General features: G+C 36.7%; 1 protein-coding gene across 1 annotated transcript; it reads left to right on the top strand.

Moving 5' to 3' along the window:
• Positions 1-1,951: 1,951 nt before the first annotated feature.
• Positions 1,952-13,183, top strand: LOC123556417 (uncharacterized). Its single transcript, XM_053542625.1, has 3 exons — positions 1,952-2,171; positions 9,891-10,022; positions 11,799-13,183. Exons 1-3 carry the CDS (start codon positions 1,960-1,962, stop codon positions 12,322-12,324), a joined length of 870 nt encoding a protein of 289 aa, XP_053398600.1. The 5' UTR covers positions 1,952-1,959; the 3' UTR covers positions 12,325-13,183.
• Positions 13,184-15,826: the final 2,643 nt, after the last annotated feature.

Genomic DNA, 15,826 nt, shown 5'->3' with positions numbered 1-15,826 from the left:
GTATCATCAGTATTTTCCCATAGACTTCGAAACTTTCACTGATTTCGTTTAAAATATTCTTTTCAAAATTGGATAACCAATCTTCTTCACAACAGACAAGATTGTGAGTTTTTAAAACTTGCTGAAATACAGTTGGTTACCTTTTATATTTTGTATGTTTATAGAGGTCGATTCTAAGTTTTGGTTCCGTTCTGTCAGTCTGAGGATCGGCCTCTCCCTAAAAATGACTTGCTTTTTTGTACTTTTAGCATGTGTAAATGTGGAGTTCTGCTCAACCCGGGGCTAGAGGGCGTGGACGGTAGCATGCATTTCCACTACCGTCCATGAACAGGCTCAATCAAACCGAGCCTGCAACATTTTCGTTTTTGTCGTGTTGAGCGACCTGTGAAGTTTCCACTTTTCTCTATTTTGTTTGTTGTTGTTTTTTTTCTCGCTTGCGTTTGTACCTTTCGCTCCTGTACGCACTGTGATTCATTAACAGGTGATGTAGTGACCTGAGATTCTACCCGAGTTGTACATGTGAGATCAATAACCTTTTCATGTCTGTCCTGTCTGTAGTATTTTTCTATTACATTTTTATTGATTGTCATTTGCACCTGATTCGAGTCATCTAAAGCTCGAGATTGATTGTGTATTCTCAGGGAAGTTGGCTGAGGCGGCATGTTGCCTAGCATCTGCTCTTCGACTCCATGTTCCAGTATCTCTGGTAGTGACCTACTGCTATCAAGTTGATCGCTCGGAATCCCGATGACAGTAGTGTTCTGGAAATTCGGAGACTGTATGATAGTATCTGCTGTATATTTTGAATCCTCCACAGGCTGTGAAGACTTATGCATATTTGGTTCGGTCCTCTATTTCATGGACGACTTGGCTGTCGGTCATATATTTGTTTGCCTCGGAATTCCATATACCACTTTTGGTGGCTGTCTCACCGGGTGGAACAACATACCATTTTGCACTGGGTTGATTGGATGGATGTTAGGTTGTAGATGGCTCATTGGCATATGAGGCATATTTGAAATACCAGGTGTCTGCATTTTATGTATTTGGACTGGCATTGGCGGCCGGATAGCATGGCTCATCTGGCCGACTTCTTGTTGGTATATAGCCTGGAATGGTGTTGTTGGCAGGTATTGTTGCACTGGTAGTGTGTTCTGTAGCCCACTTGTTCGTAGCATAATGACCTCCTTCTGTAGTTCTAGAATTTGAACTTGAAGCTTAAGATTATGGTATTCAATTTGATGTTGCACTTTGATTTCATTTAAATATTCATCTGGGTATTCATCATCTGATTAACGTCATTACACAAGTAAGTTTGTTATGGAAAGAGTGCAGATGGTTGACCATTATATTGTGGCACCAGGAAGGAACCAGGTGGTAGTTGGGCATTATATACTGCATGTTATATGGAGGTGACGGAGGTCGGGTGTTATACTGTTCTGGGATGAAGCCATGCATAGGTTGAGCAGTATACTGTGTCGGAGGCTGGGCACTGCACTGTGTTAGAGCATGGGCGTTGTTTGTATTTGGCATCTGTACGTTGTCCTGTGTCGCACTTGAAATTATACATTCTGCCTTAGAAGAGCACTATATAGTGTTTTGGAAGATATGGTTTTCAGTTTCTAGCATTTGTACTCTAACTTTACATTCCGCTAATTGCGTTTCGAGCACTGATTTTTGATTTTGTTTATTATGTTTTGAATTTTTATATTTACATGACTATTTGAAGATCCATCAACTTTTGTTTTAAAGTTCACATTGTATTGTTCATTTTTCATTTTAGTCTCAAAATTTATTACAGGGTTCATATTTTCTGGCTTGCTATTTTTAACATTATCTTTTTTCTTGTTCAGTTTGTTTACGGTTATTTTGTTTTCACATAGAGTGTTTGATACACAACCGAATTTGTACATTATGTACGGTACGGTACGGTGCGGAGACGAGGAAAAAACATTCAAAATGGCAGAAAACCAAAGCGAAGTCAAACCTCGGCGCAAACGACAACGCCAAAGACTGCCTGAGGCTGAATTAAAGAGAAGAAAAGCAGAGAGAAATAAAAATTTCATTGATTCGAGAATATATCTTGGAAGCGAAATAGCGAGATGGAAGGCACTGAAGAAGGAAAATGGCTTAAGATCCGATCGACAAGTAGCAACTTTCCTGATAGACAGGTGCGCGTTTACTCTAGGCTGAACACGATTTACAGTAAACCCATCCCCCAGTTAACTTGCCCCCGATTTGGTCATTTTGCCCCCTCTGTGATTTCAAATTGGTCATTTTGCCCCGTTTCTCCCCCCTCCCCCACCCCACCCTTTTTTAACGTATCTTTATAGGCAGCGGCTACGATTACGGTACTGGCACGCGAGTAGTCCCCGGACAGCAGTAGTCACCGGACACGTTCCCGCAACGCTCTAATTTCGCGATTCGTCTACATATTTTTGTGCCTAATCATACAGACGTTTGTTTTGGAGAAGTTTATCAAGTTTATTTTTTCACAGGTAATCATATGAATATAATAATCGTGGAAATCCTACCGCATGGTTACTTGTTTACATTTTCACTGGCGGGGCTTCAGTTTTTATTGCGCATGCGCAAGAAAGGCCAGTCTGGAGGGTTTTAAAATTAAAGCTACATGTCTTTACTTCACGACTAGCAGACGATACATACACATTCAACAAAAAAAAACTTATTTTCTTTGTGACAACAATACTAATATGCCAAAATATTTCATAATTTGTTCGATTAGCCAGTTATTGCCCGTGACTTAAGCATGATTATTCTATTTTTGTTGTCGCAATTTTCCGTGTGGCTGGGACAAATAAATTTGACGCAAACGTTCGATCTTTTTACATTTATATAAGATATCATTTGTCTTTTTCATAATTCCAGCTCATATGGGCAGTTCCCAATAAATATATTCATGAAAAAATGGTGTCCGGGCATTACTATCGAGCATGTTAAAATTTGACGTTCTACAGACCCCTTTTCGGGCCTCGCTAATTCCCCGCGAACGTGACATCATTTCACAGGAAAACCCCTAAACTGGTAATACCGGAGCTAAGGTATTTATATATGTTAATCGTTTTTATTCTTGATATTGTTTAAGCTTTTGAGGACGAAATATATGCGATTTCTGTCCGGGGACTACTCGCGTGCCAGTACCGTAATCCTAGCCTCCAGTTCTAGGATTACGGAAGTTCGGTATTCTTAGACAACCCTATGAGGATAGGCTAGGATTACGGAAGTATTGAAGAGGCATCAAATATATGTTAGAACATGCATAAATGATGTTGTAAACTTACTTATTTCACTTGATATATCGATTTTTCGTACCTGTCATAATATATGTAATCTAAAACAATATGGTATATTAATGGCAGACATTTGTCAAAGATCAGTTTGACATGTTCGCAGGTCACAATAGCCTAAATAGTTTTCCCTATATATTGTATATAAAACTGACCTTTTTCAAAGAGCTACCAAACATAGCTAGACCCATTTCAGAGAACAAATCCTTACCTCATTTTAAAGAATTATGATAAAACTGATATAAAATGAAGAGAAAAGTAGGGGTCATGTATCTTCTAAGAGAGATTTCTCTGGTCACATTTGCTTACTGTAAACTGACATCAAAATAACACTGCTGTGACCTGGAAGTACTACTCATACTAAAATTGAGCTTGACTTCACCAAATACAACCTGCTCTCCCATTTTTCCTACCAAAATGTCAAAAATACATCCACAATGAAATTTAAACAGAAACTAGCCTCAATGTAGACCTCTGTTACCATGCCAAGTGAAAAATTAGTGTTCAAATACCTGGCAGCCATTACGCGACTAGGCCAGATGGCTCCCACGCTGGTTCCTTTAGTATAGTTAGGCCTGCATCAAGTCAGGTCTGACATTTTATTTGTAACATGATGACCAAGTATTAAGTAAATGTGATTATTTTGTATGGTTATGATTATATGAAATCAAGAAACATATACGGGTGTTGATTTCGCCCAATTCTGTATGCACGGAAATCATGACAAATCATAAAATTTAAAGTATAGAATATTTTTTGAAATACTTTCGAGCTGTTATTTAGAATATAATACGGCAGGCATGAAAAATCGCTATTTGAAGTGAAATAAGTAAGTTTACAACATCATTTATGCATGTCCTAACATATGTATCCTCTTAAGGTTGTCTAGGAATACGGAACTTCAGTAATCCTAGAACCGGATCAAGGCTAGGATTACGGTACCGTAATCATAGCCACTGCCATTTTTGAAAAGTCAGTGGCTACTGGCTAGATCGGTTCCTTGGGGCTGAGTGGTTAAGGTCTCTGACTTTAAATCACTTGCCCCTCATCAATGTGGAGCCTCACTTGGGGCATTGAATTCTTCCTGTGAGGAAGCTATCCAGCTGGCCTACGGAAGGTCGGTGGTTCTGCCCAGTTGTTCTGCCCAGTTGTCCGCTCCTGATAAAACAATTCACGGAGCGGCACCTGGGGTCTCCCTCCACTATCAAAGCTGGAAAGTCGCCGTATGACCTATAATTGTGTCAGTGCTACGTTAAACCCAACAAAATAAATAAAAACCTAATTGCAATAGGCTTTGAAAGCGAACAGCATGGATCCTGACCAGACTGCGCAGACTGGGCTGGATCCATGCTGGTCGCAAATGCACTGTTGGTTTTCCCATGGTGCGGCATATTATGATCTGGATCTGGATATATACACTGCAGAACCTTTCGGCATAGACGCAGCGGGAGAGAGATTGGGATGTTGTGAATATTAATTCCGATGTAGGAGGGCTGTTTTGAAGCAGCCCGCGACTGTCTCTGCGCACACAAAATTGTCACTAAGGTTATTCCAATTTATAATAATTTCCGGGAAGAATGAATGTCTGTATAGTTCACTTTTGCAATGTTCAACTTTAAAACACTTTGAGTTGAGAGATCCTTGGTTAGTTTTAATCTTCTTCTTCTTTTCGTAATGTTTTTTGCTATTCAATTTTCAAATGATTTGGGTCTTATTTGTCTTTTACCACGATTGGGAATCAGAAATACATGACTAGGCATTGCTGGCACCAGCCCCTCGACCACCTTGTAGAGGAAGACCAACCTTGAAGTTTTTTGCCGGTCATGGAGAGGGATCAGGTCAATGTCCTTGAGCATCCTGGTGATGCAGCTGGGGTCCCGGGATAAGTAATCACCGGTGATGATTGATGAACCTAGCTGCACGACACTGGACTCTCTCTAACTTGTCTGTATCTTTCTGTTGATGGGGATCCCAGACTACGGAGCTGTATTCTAGTGTGGATCTGACAAGGGCTAGGTATGCGACTCTTCTGCTAGAAAGTGGACAATGTTTGAGGTTTCGTTTCAGGAAGCCTAGTGTAGAATTTGCTTTCTTTGCGATTTTATATGATCTTTTTTTTTTATTGAATAATCTGCAAAACAATATACCACTCCTTCTTCAAACGGGGGAGGGGGCGCATAAATGAAACCTGTAAAAGGCACTAAATCCTTCTGTATCCTTTATAAAACCAATAACTTCATATGTAAGACACTTGTTTAATGCATTTTTCTCAACACAATCAGTCTAAATATGTAAACACGATGTGTTTACATGCCTTACTGTATGATATAATTATATGTGAATTAGTAATTTACAGATTTCAGCATTTTTAACTGTACATAAAAGTATGCCAAACAAACACTAATTCAGTTATAGCATGCATAATCCAACTGATTTATGGCTACCTTAGTGGAACCTGAAAGGTCAATATTTTTCCTTATTGACGTTCAAATTTCATATCGGGTGTTTGACGTCAGTTTAACGTATGTCGTCGCGTTTAAAACTTCTTTAACAACGATATTTTCCATCTCGCTTAAGGCTTATTAACGAATTTGAATCATTGATATAATAGTTTTAAGTGTAGATGCATATGTAATAAAAAGATTACTGTAAAATCATTAAATATGTGGGCATGAATCTTCGTGGTTTAAGTAAAAACGGCAATTTCGTGGGGATGTGAATTCGTGGATTTTAACTTTTGGACATAAAATGAATGGGAAATTTACTTATTCTTTGGAATTAAATTTCGTGGATTGACTCTACCACAAAAACCATGAAAATTAGTCCCCCACGAATATTAATGATTTCACAGTATTAGATTTTCATCGAGAAATATGCACTCGTTCTTTTGCGAAATAATATTGCACTCCTAAAGTCATGCAGTATTTTCACTGCAGAACTCATGTATATTTCTCAAGACAGATCTAAAAACCTAATTATTATAGTCAACGTTAGGGTCGGCCTACTGTAGGCACCCGGCTGGGTTTGTTGGTAGAGCTATGGCCTAGTCCAAAATCAGATGCACTCCTAATTTCTGCCAGGTCGACTGGTGTCAGAAGTACATGATGTGCAATGGAAATTATGGAAGGATTGGTCTAGCTTGAGAAGACAAGGGTCTGTTTTAAAAATAAAAGGGGGAAGAGTGTAGTGGATGCAGCGATTTTTTTTTCCTTCTTTATAAAGTACCCCTAAAAGGACCTTTTCCCAATTGAAAAATCTGATCTTTTTTCCCAATTATCATCCAAAAATTCCCCTAATGACCAAATTAAGTGTGCATTTTGATGATTGCAGAAGGAAAACTTAGTTACATTGATATTCACCATGATTTAACCATTTAAACAGTTCGTTTGATGCTATTTACATGGAATTAAAGGAAGGAGCATTCTGAATAATGTTATTAATTAACTATAAAAATTCCCAATCTGAGTAAAAACCCCGCTATTTTTCCCAATTTATCCGGTACTGGACCTTTTCCCAAAAGGGAAAAAAAAATCACTGGGAAGTTGCCTTGTTGGGTAGGTGCCTGGCTAGCTCACCAGTTTGAGCTACAGACTAGTGTCCAGGGGGTCTTAAGTTTGAGTCCATTCATTTAGTACAATTTTCCCCCTTGTTTAATTTATTATGTTGGAAGTTTAAGCAAAGTAAAGAGTTCTGCGATAGTTATGTTTATTTTTCATTCAGAAAAGCATGAAATAAGCGTAGAAATCCCTTGGCTTAGGAGTTGAATTAAAGTCAAGTAATCCTTGTGATGTGTAGTGATTTGTGAAAAAGGTCTACAATAGGGCCAGGCTAGTCGAAGGTCTTTGACAATGATAATGAGCATTTTATTTCATTAACTGGTCAAAGCAATATGATAAAAAAGACCCAATTTAGTAATTGTTAGCTCAGTTCAGCTTGTGTATGTACAATGCTGTGAGTTGTGGGTTCAGGTCAGATTGGAATAGAATCCACAGCATACAATACATTAACACACTATGACAAATCTTTCATGTTTTTCAGGTCTTATCAGATACATAAACAAATTTGACTGTCACATATTTTAGACTTTGAAAATTATAGAAAAGTTTGAATAATATATTATATGTTGTTATAGATGTAAATAAATTATATCTATTACTTTATTAATTTACTTATATCTATTATAGATATGAACACTCATTATAACTTTAACTGTATACATATAATTCATGCATCAATACAGGTACCTGCAGTCCCTTTATATACTCATTTAAGAACAACGCACTACCCCTTCCAGGCAGCCCTTTTGCTCAAGAAATAACTCTGGTATTACAAACTGGATTTAACTCAAACTGTCGTCCCTCATCATCATCTACTTTGAAGGTTATTTATTATAATCAGGTATACACTATTCCACTGTCAAGTATGGAAATTGTCTAGCACAATGTCCTCTCACATTTCTTGTTATTTATTGTACCCCCCGACAACAAAGTTGTAAGGGGGGGGGGGGGGTATACTGGTTTCAGGTTGTCTGTCTGTCTGTCTGTCTGTCTGTCCGTCTGTCCGTAGACGCAATCTTGTGCGCACCATCTCTCCTTATCCCCTTGACAGAATTTAATGAAACTTCACACAAGTGATCTGTACCAACAGTAGTTGTGCATGGGGCATGTTAGGTTCTTTTAGAAAAAACATTTGCAGAGTTATGGGACTTTGTTTTTTTGTTACTATACTATATACATAGACACAATCTTGTGCACACCATCTCTTCTCATCCCCTTGACACAATTTAATGAAACTTCACAAAAGTGATCATTAACAACAGTAGTTGTGCATGGGGCATGTTTGGTTCTTTCAGCGACAAAAATTGCAGAGTTATGGGACTTTGTTTCTTGTTAACATTCTATGTACACCAGGGTTCTAGCCAGGATTTTCTGAAGGCATGTTGCAGAAGGATATTTTCTGACGAGCAAAGGGGTGGGTGCGGGAGGGGTGTCCCCTCCTGCATGGGGGGTATGGGGGTCACCCCAGAAAATTTTGTGTTACTACAACTCTTTTTGGTGCATTCTGGTGCATTTCAGAGTGAAAAACATAGTGGTATTTTCAGTGATTAATTAGCATCATTTACATGTACAACAAGAAAAGATATTAGGTCATAAAAATCCTATGGAGTTATTTGCTGAATGACAATTAAAAGTTCATCAATTTTAAGTTGCTAAAAATGTTCATTTACTATTTATTGTACATAAAACAACACAATTTTAGCACTGCACATGCACAGATCTATTTGTATTTTAAAGTTTATGTCTTCTATTTCTGCGGAGTTTATTTGCTGAAAACTTATCCATTTTAAGTTTTTGAAAATGTCAACTGTTTGTTGTACATACATGTAAAACAACACAATCTGAGACTGTCATACAGGGAAACGCTGGTTTCCATTTTGGATCAATGGCCATTTGGCGTGACAGGGGCCAAGTGGTTAAGGTCGCTGGCTTCAAATCACTTGCCCCTCATCGATGTGGGTTCGAGCCTCACTCACGCGTTATATTCTTCATGTGAGGTTCTTCATTTGAGGAAGCCATCCAGCTGGCTTACGGAAGGTCGGTGGTTCTACCAAAGTGTCCGTTCGTGTTGAAATAATGCACGAAGGGTATTTCAAACTTTTCTCTACAAGTTCTATTTTGAAAGTGACGACAGAAAACATTAATTCTTGTATTGTCTTTTCGATATTCCGCCCAAGAAAACACATTTCATACATGTGAAAAACATTAATATTACGGCGATAATTGTTCAAAAGCATTTAACCGTGTTGCACAATTTTTGACTTAATTCCTTACATTGTCTTTCCTTGATTGCGAAAAACATTCGGACGATAATTGTTGAATCATCATTATATCTAATGACATATATTATCTTAAAACTTGCGAAAACAGTCACTTTCATGTACACATCACAAGATGCCGCCTGTCAAAGGATTTAAAGGCGGAGCTACGATGAAATTTACGTCACACGTTCCACATATAGGAAGCTGTCATTGGTTTATCGGTTATCTTAACTCGCATCGCTTTACCTAAACTATCGGGTAGCACGTGGAAGCTTTTCGAATACACTATGGAATTAATCGGGGTGTTTATTGGGATGGTTTTATGACATGTCGCTTCGGCAATTAAGGGATGACGGGGGAAATAAGGGATGTCGAATATACAACTCAAAGTCTGAAGGCATGTCGCACGCGACAGGCGATAATAGCCTGGCGAGAACCCTGGTACATACAGTCTGCATATGCAATCTTGTGCGTGCCTAATCTACCAAACCCTTGCACACAATTTAATGAAACTTCACACAAGTGATCAGTACCAACCCTAGATGTGCATGGTGCATGTTACATTCTTTTAGATAAATATTCTGCATAGTTATGGGACTTTGTTTTTTGTTACTATACTGTATACATACAGTCTATATACATACAGTCCACATAATAATGCAGTCTTGTGTGCGTCAAATTGCAATGTACTGTGTCAGTGCATGCGGGGGGTACATTCATCACCTTTAGTGATAGCTCTAGTTCTTTGTACGTTTCCTTTGCAGTTATAGACACAGACAAGCAGTCACTGTAGCTAGAGCTTCAGATATTACCTTCAGTTCGATACACATGGAGCCATTGGAGATAAGGACACTTTCTTCCTCTGTATTGTTAGGCAAGGATTCCAGAAATGACAGGTGATTATCACATTTATTTGGCAGAAATGTTTACCACGGAGTGTTGTGTGCAAGACACCGGACAAGTTTCGAAAAGCCTTGGTCACTCTTAAAGCATAGAAGTTAAGGTCTTCTTAGGGCCATAATTTTGACAAGTTAAGTGGATGGTGATTCGATAAAAACACTTTGGACTGTCAATCAAGAGGACCAAGGTTTGATTCTCGGCCCGGGAAAAGGGAATTTTTGAATGTTGTTTATAATTTAGCATTTCCCATTTATACAGTACTGGTTATAACTGCTTGTGTCAGGAAGTGTTTCTGCTCTCTACATCAGACAGGGTAAAGAACCAGGCTCTCTATAAAAAAATGCTAGGCAGTGTTAACCAGACATTTCTGTTCGCATAAATAAATTTATTCTAAAATTTCAATGCTGTGAAGGATTTCTCTTGCACTGTCCCTCTGGTATGAATACTGTGTGTCTGTACTGATGGAGAAAGAGTAAATCACCCTGAGTTGCAGTGATTGTATAGATTGCAAATACCTTTGAAAGTGTTTGAAGGAATGGTGTATCCACCCTGGGAATTTAAAACACCTCATCGGTAATATATGACACTTATTTCATTCTTGTTGCAACTTGTATATAAACAAAAATTATATACATTTTATTTATCATTATTCATAAATCTTACCATTGGTTTTTAAGAGACACAAAATGGTTGTCACCTGAGAAGGTGGAGTTTGTGCTGTAATTAACGTCGTACAAAATACAGTAATGAGGGTTGCAAAATTATAAATTGTGTTAATACATGGTAAAGTCTATTTCAGACACCCTAAATTATTTTTTAAAAATTTCATTCTTTGATTAAATTAAAATATTACTTGTTGTTGACTTTGTTGTTCTCAAAAGTAGGCATTTCGCAAAATCTTTTATTGAAAACCTTTAAAGCAACAATATCAAACTCCATCTTGTGAGTTTGTTTCGATTGTGTTTTCAGATTTGGAGAGATGGTATCAGTTTCGGTAAATCGGGAATAAATAGTCATAAATTACTAATTATGGGAAAAATATTGGAAACTGAAACTGTTTCAGTATTACTAGCAGCTTTGGATGGAGCAGCAGTTGTGATATTCAATGGTTTTGGGGATGACATTTGTAGATATGGTGTTTGTTTGTTTGTTTGTTTTGGGTTTAACGCCGTTTTTCAACAGTATTTCAGTCATGTAACGGCGGGCAGTTAACCTAACCAGTGTTCCTGGATTCTGTACCAGTACAAACCTGTTCTCCGCAAGTAACTGCCAACTTCCCCACATGAATTATCAGAGGTGGAGGACTAATGATTTCAGATACAATGTCGTTTATGAAATAGTCACGGAGAACATACGCCCCGCCCGAGGATTGAACTCGCGACCCCGAGATCCGTAGACCAACGCTCTTACCTACTGAGCTAAGCGGTGTTGATTGCACTTTGTTGTGTAAGACTAAATAAATAAAGATAATATTTTAAAAGAAAGTTTGTTCAAATAAGGACATTGGGTCAATTTGTGAGGCCATTAGGACTAAAACTATATAAGTTTAACAACTTCTTCCCATATAATCTTAATGGATCTTCATCAAACTTGGTCTGTATAACATCACTGTAAGATCCTCGCCCAATTTTGTTTTAAACATCTTCTCCTCATGAACACTATGATGGATCTTCATGAAACTCGGTCTACAGCATTATTGTAAGGTCTTCTTTAAGATACTGTTTCTAAAGAATATTAAAGTGTAATATATTTTGTTCAACAAATTGTTTCAGGCATGATGATGTTTCGTTTGAGGAGTCAGAGTTTGATGTAGAACTAGCAGATGAGGAAGAAGTAAAGGTAGAAGATCTGTCAGATACAGATGAAGACACAGGGGTATCAGTCCTCAGGGCAGAGGCAGAGGAAATCATGTCACATGAAGAAGTAAAAGAGAGCCAATCAGTTGGTAAGGCAGTGGAGGCAGAAGGAAAGTTGCAGATGAGTAAAGTAAGAGAAAGCATTTCAGTTATCAAGGTGGAGGAGGAGAACAAGTCAGATATGAATGAAGATACAGATGGTATATCAGTCATCAAGACAGAGGATGAATGTGATTCTTTATGCAGTGACACTAAATGCATTGTATTTCTGGCACAACTTAAGCAGCTAGCAAGAATGAATATTTCAGCTTGTAAGACATGTAAAAGCAGTGAGGTGGAGCTGGTTGATGACTATGTTGGCTCTGCTCTGTATCTAAAATGGGCAAGTAAATCCTTTCAAACTTTCTTTCAAAATCCAATATTTCCATATTTTTTTATGTAGTTAAGGCCGTCAACTCCAAATGACTTGCCCTTCGGTGATTTTGGTGCTAAACCTCACTCAGAATGTAAAATTCTTTATGTGGGAAAGTTATCTAGCTCGCTTACAGAAGACTGTTGGTTCTACTCTGATGAAACAATGCTAGGGTTGGAGTTTGGAGGGAAGGTGCAGTGCACATGATCAAAAGCTGGAATAGTCACCATAACTTGGGGTGTAGAACTGTTCTTATTTGGAAGACATCTACAGAAGACTGGTAGTTCTACCCTGATGAAACAATACAAGGATGGGGAGAGAAGGATGGTGGGGATGGCACAATGAGATTTTAATTACCATATCAAAAGCAGTAAAAGTCACCATTTGATCCAAATTGTGTGGGTATGGTTCTTAAACTCAACTAAAAGACCTGTATTTTAAATATTTGAAAATAATTGACTTGACCAGCCTTAAAGTTGTTGTTTTACTGGCCACAGACCAGCAAGTAATTAGATGAAAAGAATTACTTATAATACATTGCAAGTTGTATTTTCCCTTTTCTTTCAAAAGTGCAAGACTTACCAGCTTTTTGTACTGCCAATACATCTGAACTGTTGGTTCACTTTGTGTTGTTTGTCATTAGCCAGCATATTATTTAGCTAATATTTTACTAGGGCTATGTGGTATTACCAGTATAGCAATATGTTAAGATTCAGCTTTGAAAAGATCTTACATGAATCATTGTACAAAATTTCCAGTCCGGAATGTCGTAGAACAATAATGAAATGTTTAGAGTCATTATCTTAGCAGGGGTTCATTTCCATTTTTCAACAGACTATTGCACTATTAATAACACAGAAGGTAGCTGAATTATGAAATTCTAGTACCAGTAAATTGCAGGAAATTTGTACTTGAGACCTACTTAATGAATGATGGCAGCCACATTATAAAAAGGCCATTATAGCCATTCAAGTATTATTTAAAAAACTGCAAAAATCACATCATAAACAAGGCTATAACAATTTTCATTTCTTACTTAATACCCAAGCTGTGGTGCTGCTGTAGCTGATGGGCAAGTAGAAGCATGTACTTTGAGTTCATTTGAAAGACCATTTTAAGAAACATAATGATATTCTTGTCAGAAGTTACCATATATCTTGCTGTACAGATTTTCTGATAATACCTATCTCTTCAGTTTGCTGTGTATCATGAGAGACTCTAACATAAATTTGTTTTGTATATTGTGCTTTCGGAAATGAAAGGAAGGCCTGAAATTGAAAGATGGGTTCAAGCCCTTTTTAAAATTTAAGGGGTTACCCTAGTGGGGATTTTTCATTTTTAAAAACCATTTTAAAAAAGTGGAAACAATTCCCGTAAGATAAAAATGGGGGGGCCCAAAGCGTGCTGCATTTTAAAATTTCCTCACCCTTTCCCAGTTCCATAAATTTCAGGGAACATATCTGGCCCCAAGGATAGATGCTTACGGGAAAAACTAGTTCATTTACAGAATTGTGCCTTGGTTTTAATGGTAAAAAGTTTGATTGATGTTTTTTTTAAATCGGTAAATTATCAGTGTTTTTTGTTTTAGAAAAGTGGTTTTTTGTAAAAAATTGTATGTAAATCAGCAGTGAAGAAAAAAACATTTTTTAGCATGAACATGCTTTTTAAATGAATTAACAAATTGATGGGAAAAATTTTGACCTTACAATAAAAAATTTTTTTTTTTAGTGCCCAAATTTTGTAAATATAATACAATTTTCCAAAAAACTTTTTCAAGCAAATATTTTAAAACTTTCTTCAAAAATCGTTTTAAATGTTAGTTTTAAAGAGAATTTAGTATGTTTTTAGTGCTTTAAAGTGCAAAAATTAAAATTATGCACAAAAAAAACGTCCTCAGGGATAAAAAGCTTTGAAAAGCCCAAAGGGGGGGTAAAAATAAGTATCCACCCCAGGTGATGACAATAAAAATAAAGTGAAATTTTTTGGGTTTCCCCCATATGAAAATAGAAAAAACTAAAAGATTTTGCACTTATATAAAAATTCGTACAATCATTTAATAATGGTATTTATTTAAAAAAAATTTTTGTTTTGGAAAGATTATTGGTTTACAGAATAAAATAAAGTACTTTAAATTTAAAACAATCCGTATTGAATAACAATGAAATTAAATTAAAATTTTTTAAAGTCACAGACCAGAATTCCTAAAATCAAGCATCAAATTAATCCACTTTTTTAAAGGGTTTTTAAATTGGTCACCCCTGGTTTTTAAGCCCCTTTGAGCCCAAATTTAATTTTAAAGGGTTTTATTTATTGTGATCACGCGTGTCCAAACAGGAAAATCTGTTTGTGAAGTCGTCCATTGTCAACTTTTGTGTTTAAACGACATTTTCCTCCAATTTTAATTTACTTGGGGGGGTTTGATTGAAACTTGGTCTTGATTTTTTCCTTTTGGGTGGTCCCCCTCCCAAAGCTGTTCAAAGGTTTGGCTTGGTTGCACCAAAAGGTTTCCCAAAAATTTAAGAATGAAATTTCTTAAAACAACATTTTTCCCCAAACCCGATTTTCGGGTTTTTGAATAATTTACAAAAAATGTTCTCATGTCCCTGTACCAGGATTTTTTCAAATTATTTTGATTTTTTTAAAAAAACATGGTCCCGGGGGGCTTGGTATTTTTCCAAATTCGTTTTTTAGGGGAAAATTTTTAAAAAAATTTTCCGTGTGAAACAAAACCCCAATTTGAAATCATTTTAACTTGGCCTTGTGTGACCCTTCCCCAAGTTTGTTCTTTTTAAATTTTGATTCGTAAAAAGGGACCTGCTGTTGCTGTCAAAAGGGCGGGGTTATTTCCCCTCGGGAAACAAAAAAAATCTTCTTGTTTCAAACTGCCCCCCAAATTTTTTAAAAAAAATTTTAAAGCCCTTTTGTATGATCCCTTAACCAAGTTTGTTCAAATTTTTCCGATTTGTCAAAAAAAAGGCTGCCGGGGGACGGGGTTCATTTTTCCCCCTTTAGTACAAACTTAAAAAATCTTCTTTTTAAAAACTGTTAGCACAATCTAAAAAAAATTTCACAAAATTTGGTCCTTGTGTGACCTTCTACAAAAATTGTTCAATTTTTTTCCATTCATTAAAAAACATCGATGCAAGGCGGTGTCACTTTTCATCAACAATTTCTTTAAACAACATCTCCCCAAAAAAACCCCAAAATAAAATTTTGATTAAATTTTACACAAATGATCTCTTTTTTAGCTTCTTTAAAAAGGTTTTTAAATGGGTTCTGGTTCTTTAAAATTGTGAGTTTTTTGGGTATAAATAGTTTCAGTATCAGCCCAAAAAAATGTGTGTGACATGAATTATTTTTTGGGTTAAAATATATAAGAAACCTTCTCTGAATCAAAAATTAACTAAACCCTTTAAATTTGGCATGCGATTTCAGAGTTGAAACTTTTCTACCAAAAATTTTTTCCAAATTATTCCCCTAATTCAAAAATGGTTTTGGACATGTATTTGATTTTGGTTTCCTAGAAAAACCA

Source organism: Mercenaria mercenaria, chromosome 5 (genome assembly GCF_021730395.1).
Source record: "Mercenaria mercenaria strain notata chromosome 5, MADL_Memer_1, whole genome shotgun sequence".
NCBI classification, from domain to species: Eukaryota; Metazoa; Mollusca; class Bivalvia; order Venerida; family Veneridae; genus Mercenaria; species Mercenaria mercenaria.
The sequence above is the reverse complement of the archived record's forward strand: the minus strand, read 5'-3'. Positions and strand labels throughout refer to the sequence as shown.

What these genes read in the sequence shown, in the direction of transcription:
- LOC123556417 (XM_053542625.1), top strand. Translation starts at nt 1,960, where the DNA reads ATGGCAGAAAACCAAAGCGAAGTCAAACCTCGGCGCAAACGACAACGC. An exon ending in GCAACTTTCCTGATAGACAG is followed by an intron (nt 2,172 to 9,890) that starts GTGCGCGTTTAC and finishes TTTCCTTTGCAG; the next exon opens with TTATAGACACAGACAAGCAG. An exon ending in AAGGATTCCAGAAATGACAG is followed by an intron (nt 10,023 to 11,798) that starts GTGATTATCACA and finishes AAATTGTTTCAG; the next exon opens with GCATGATGATGTTTCGTTTG.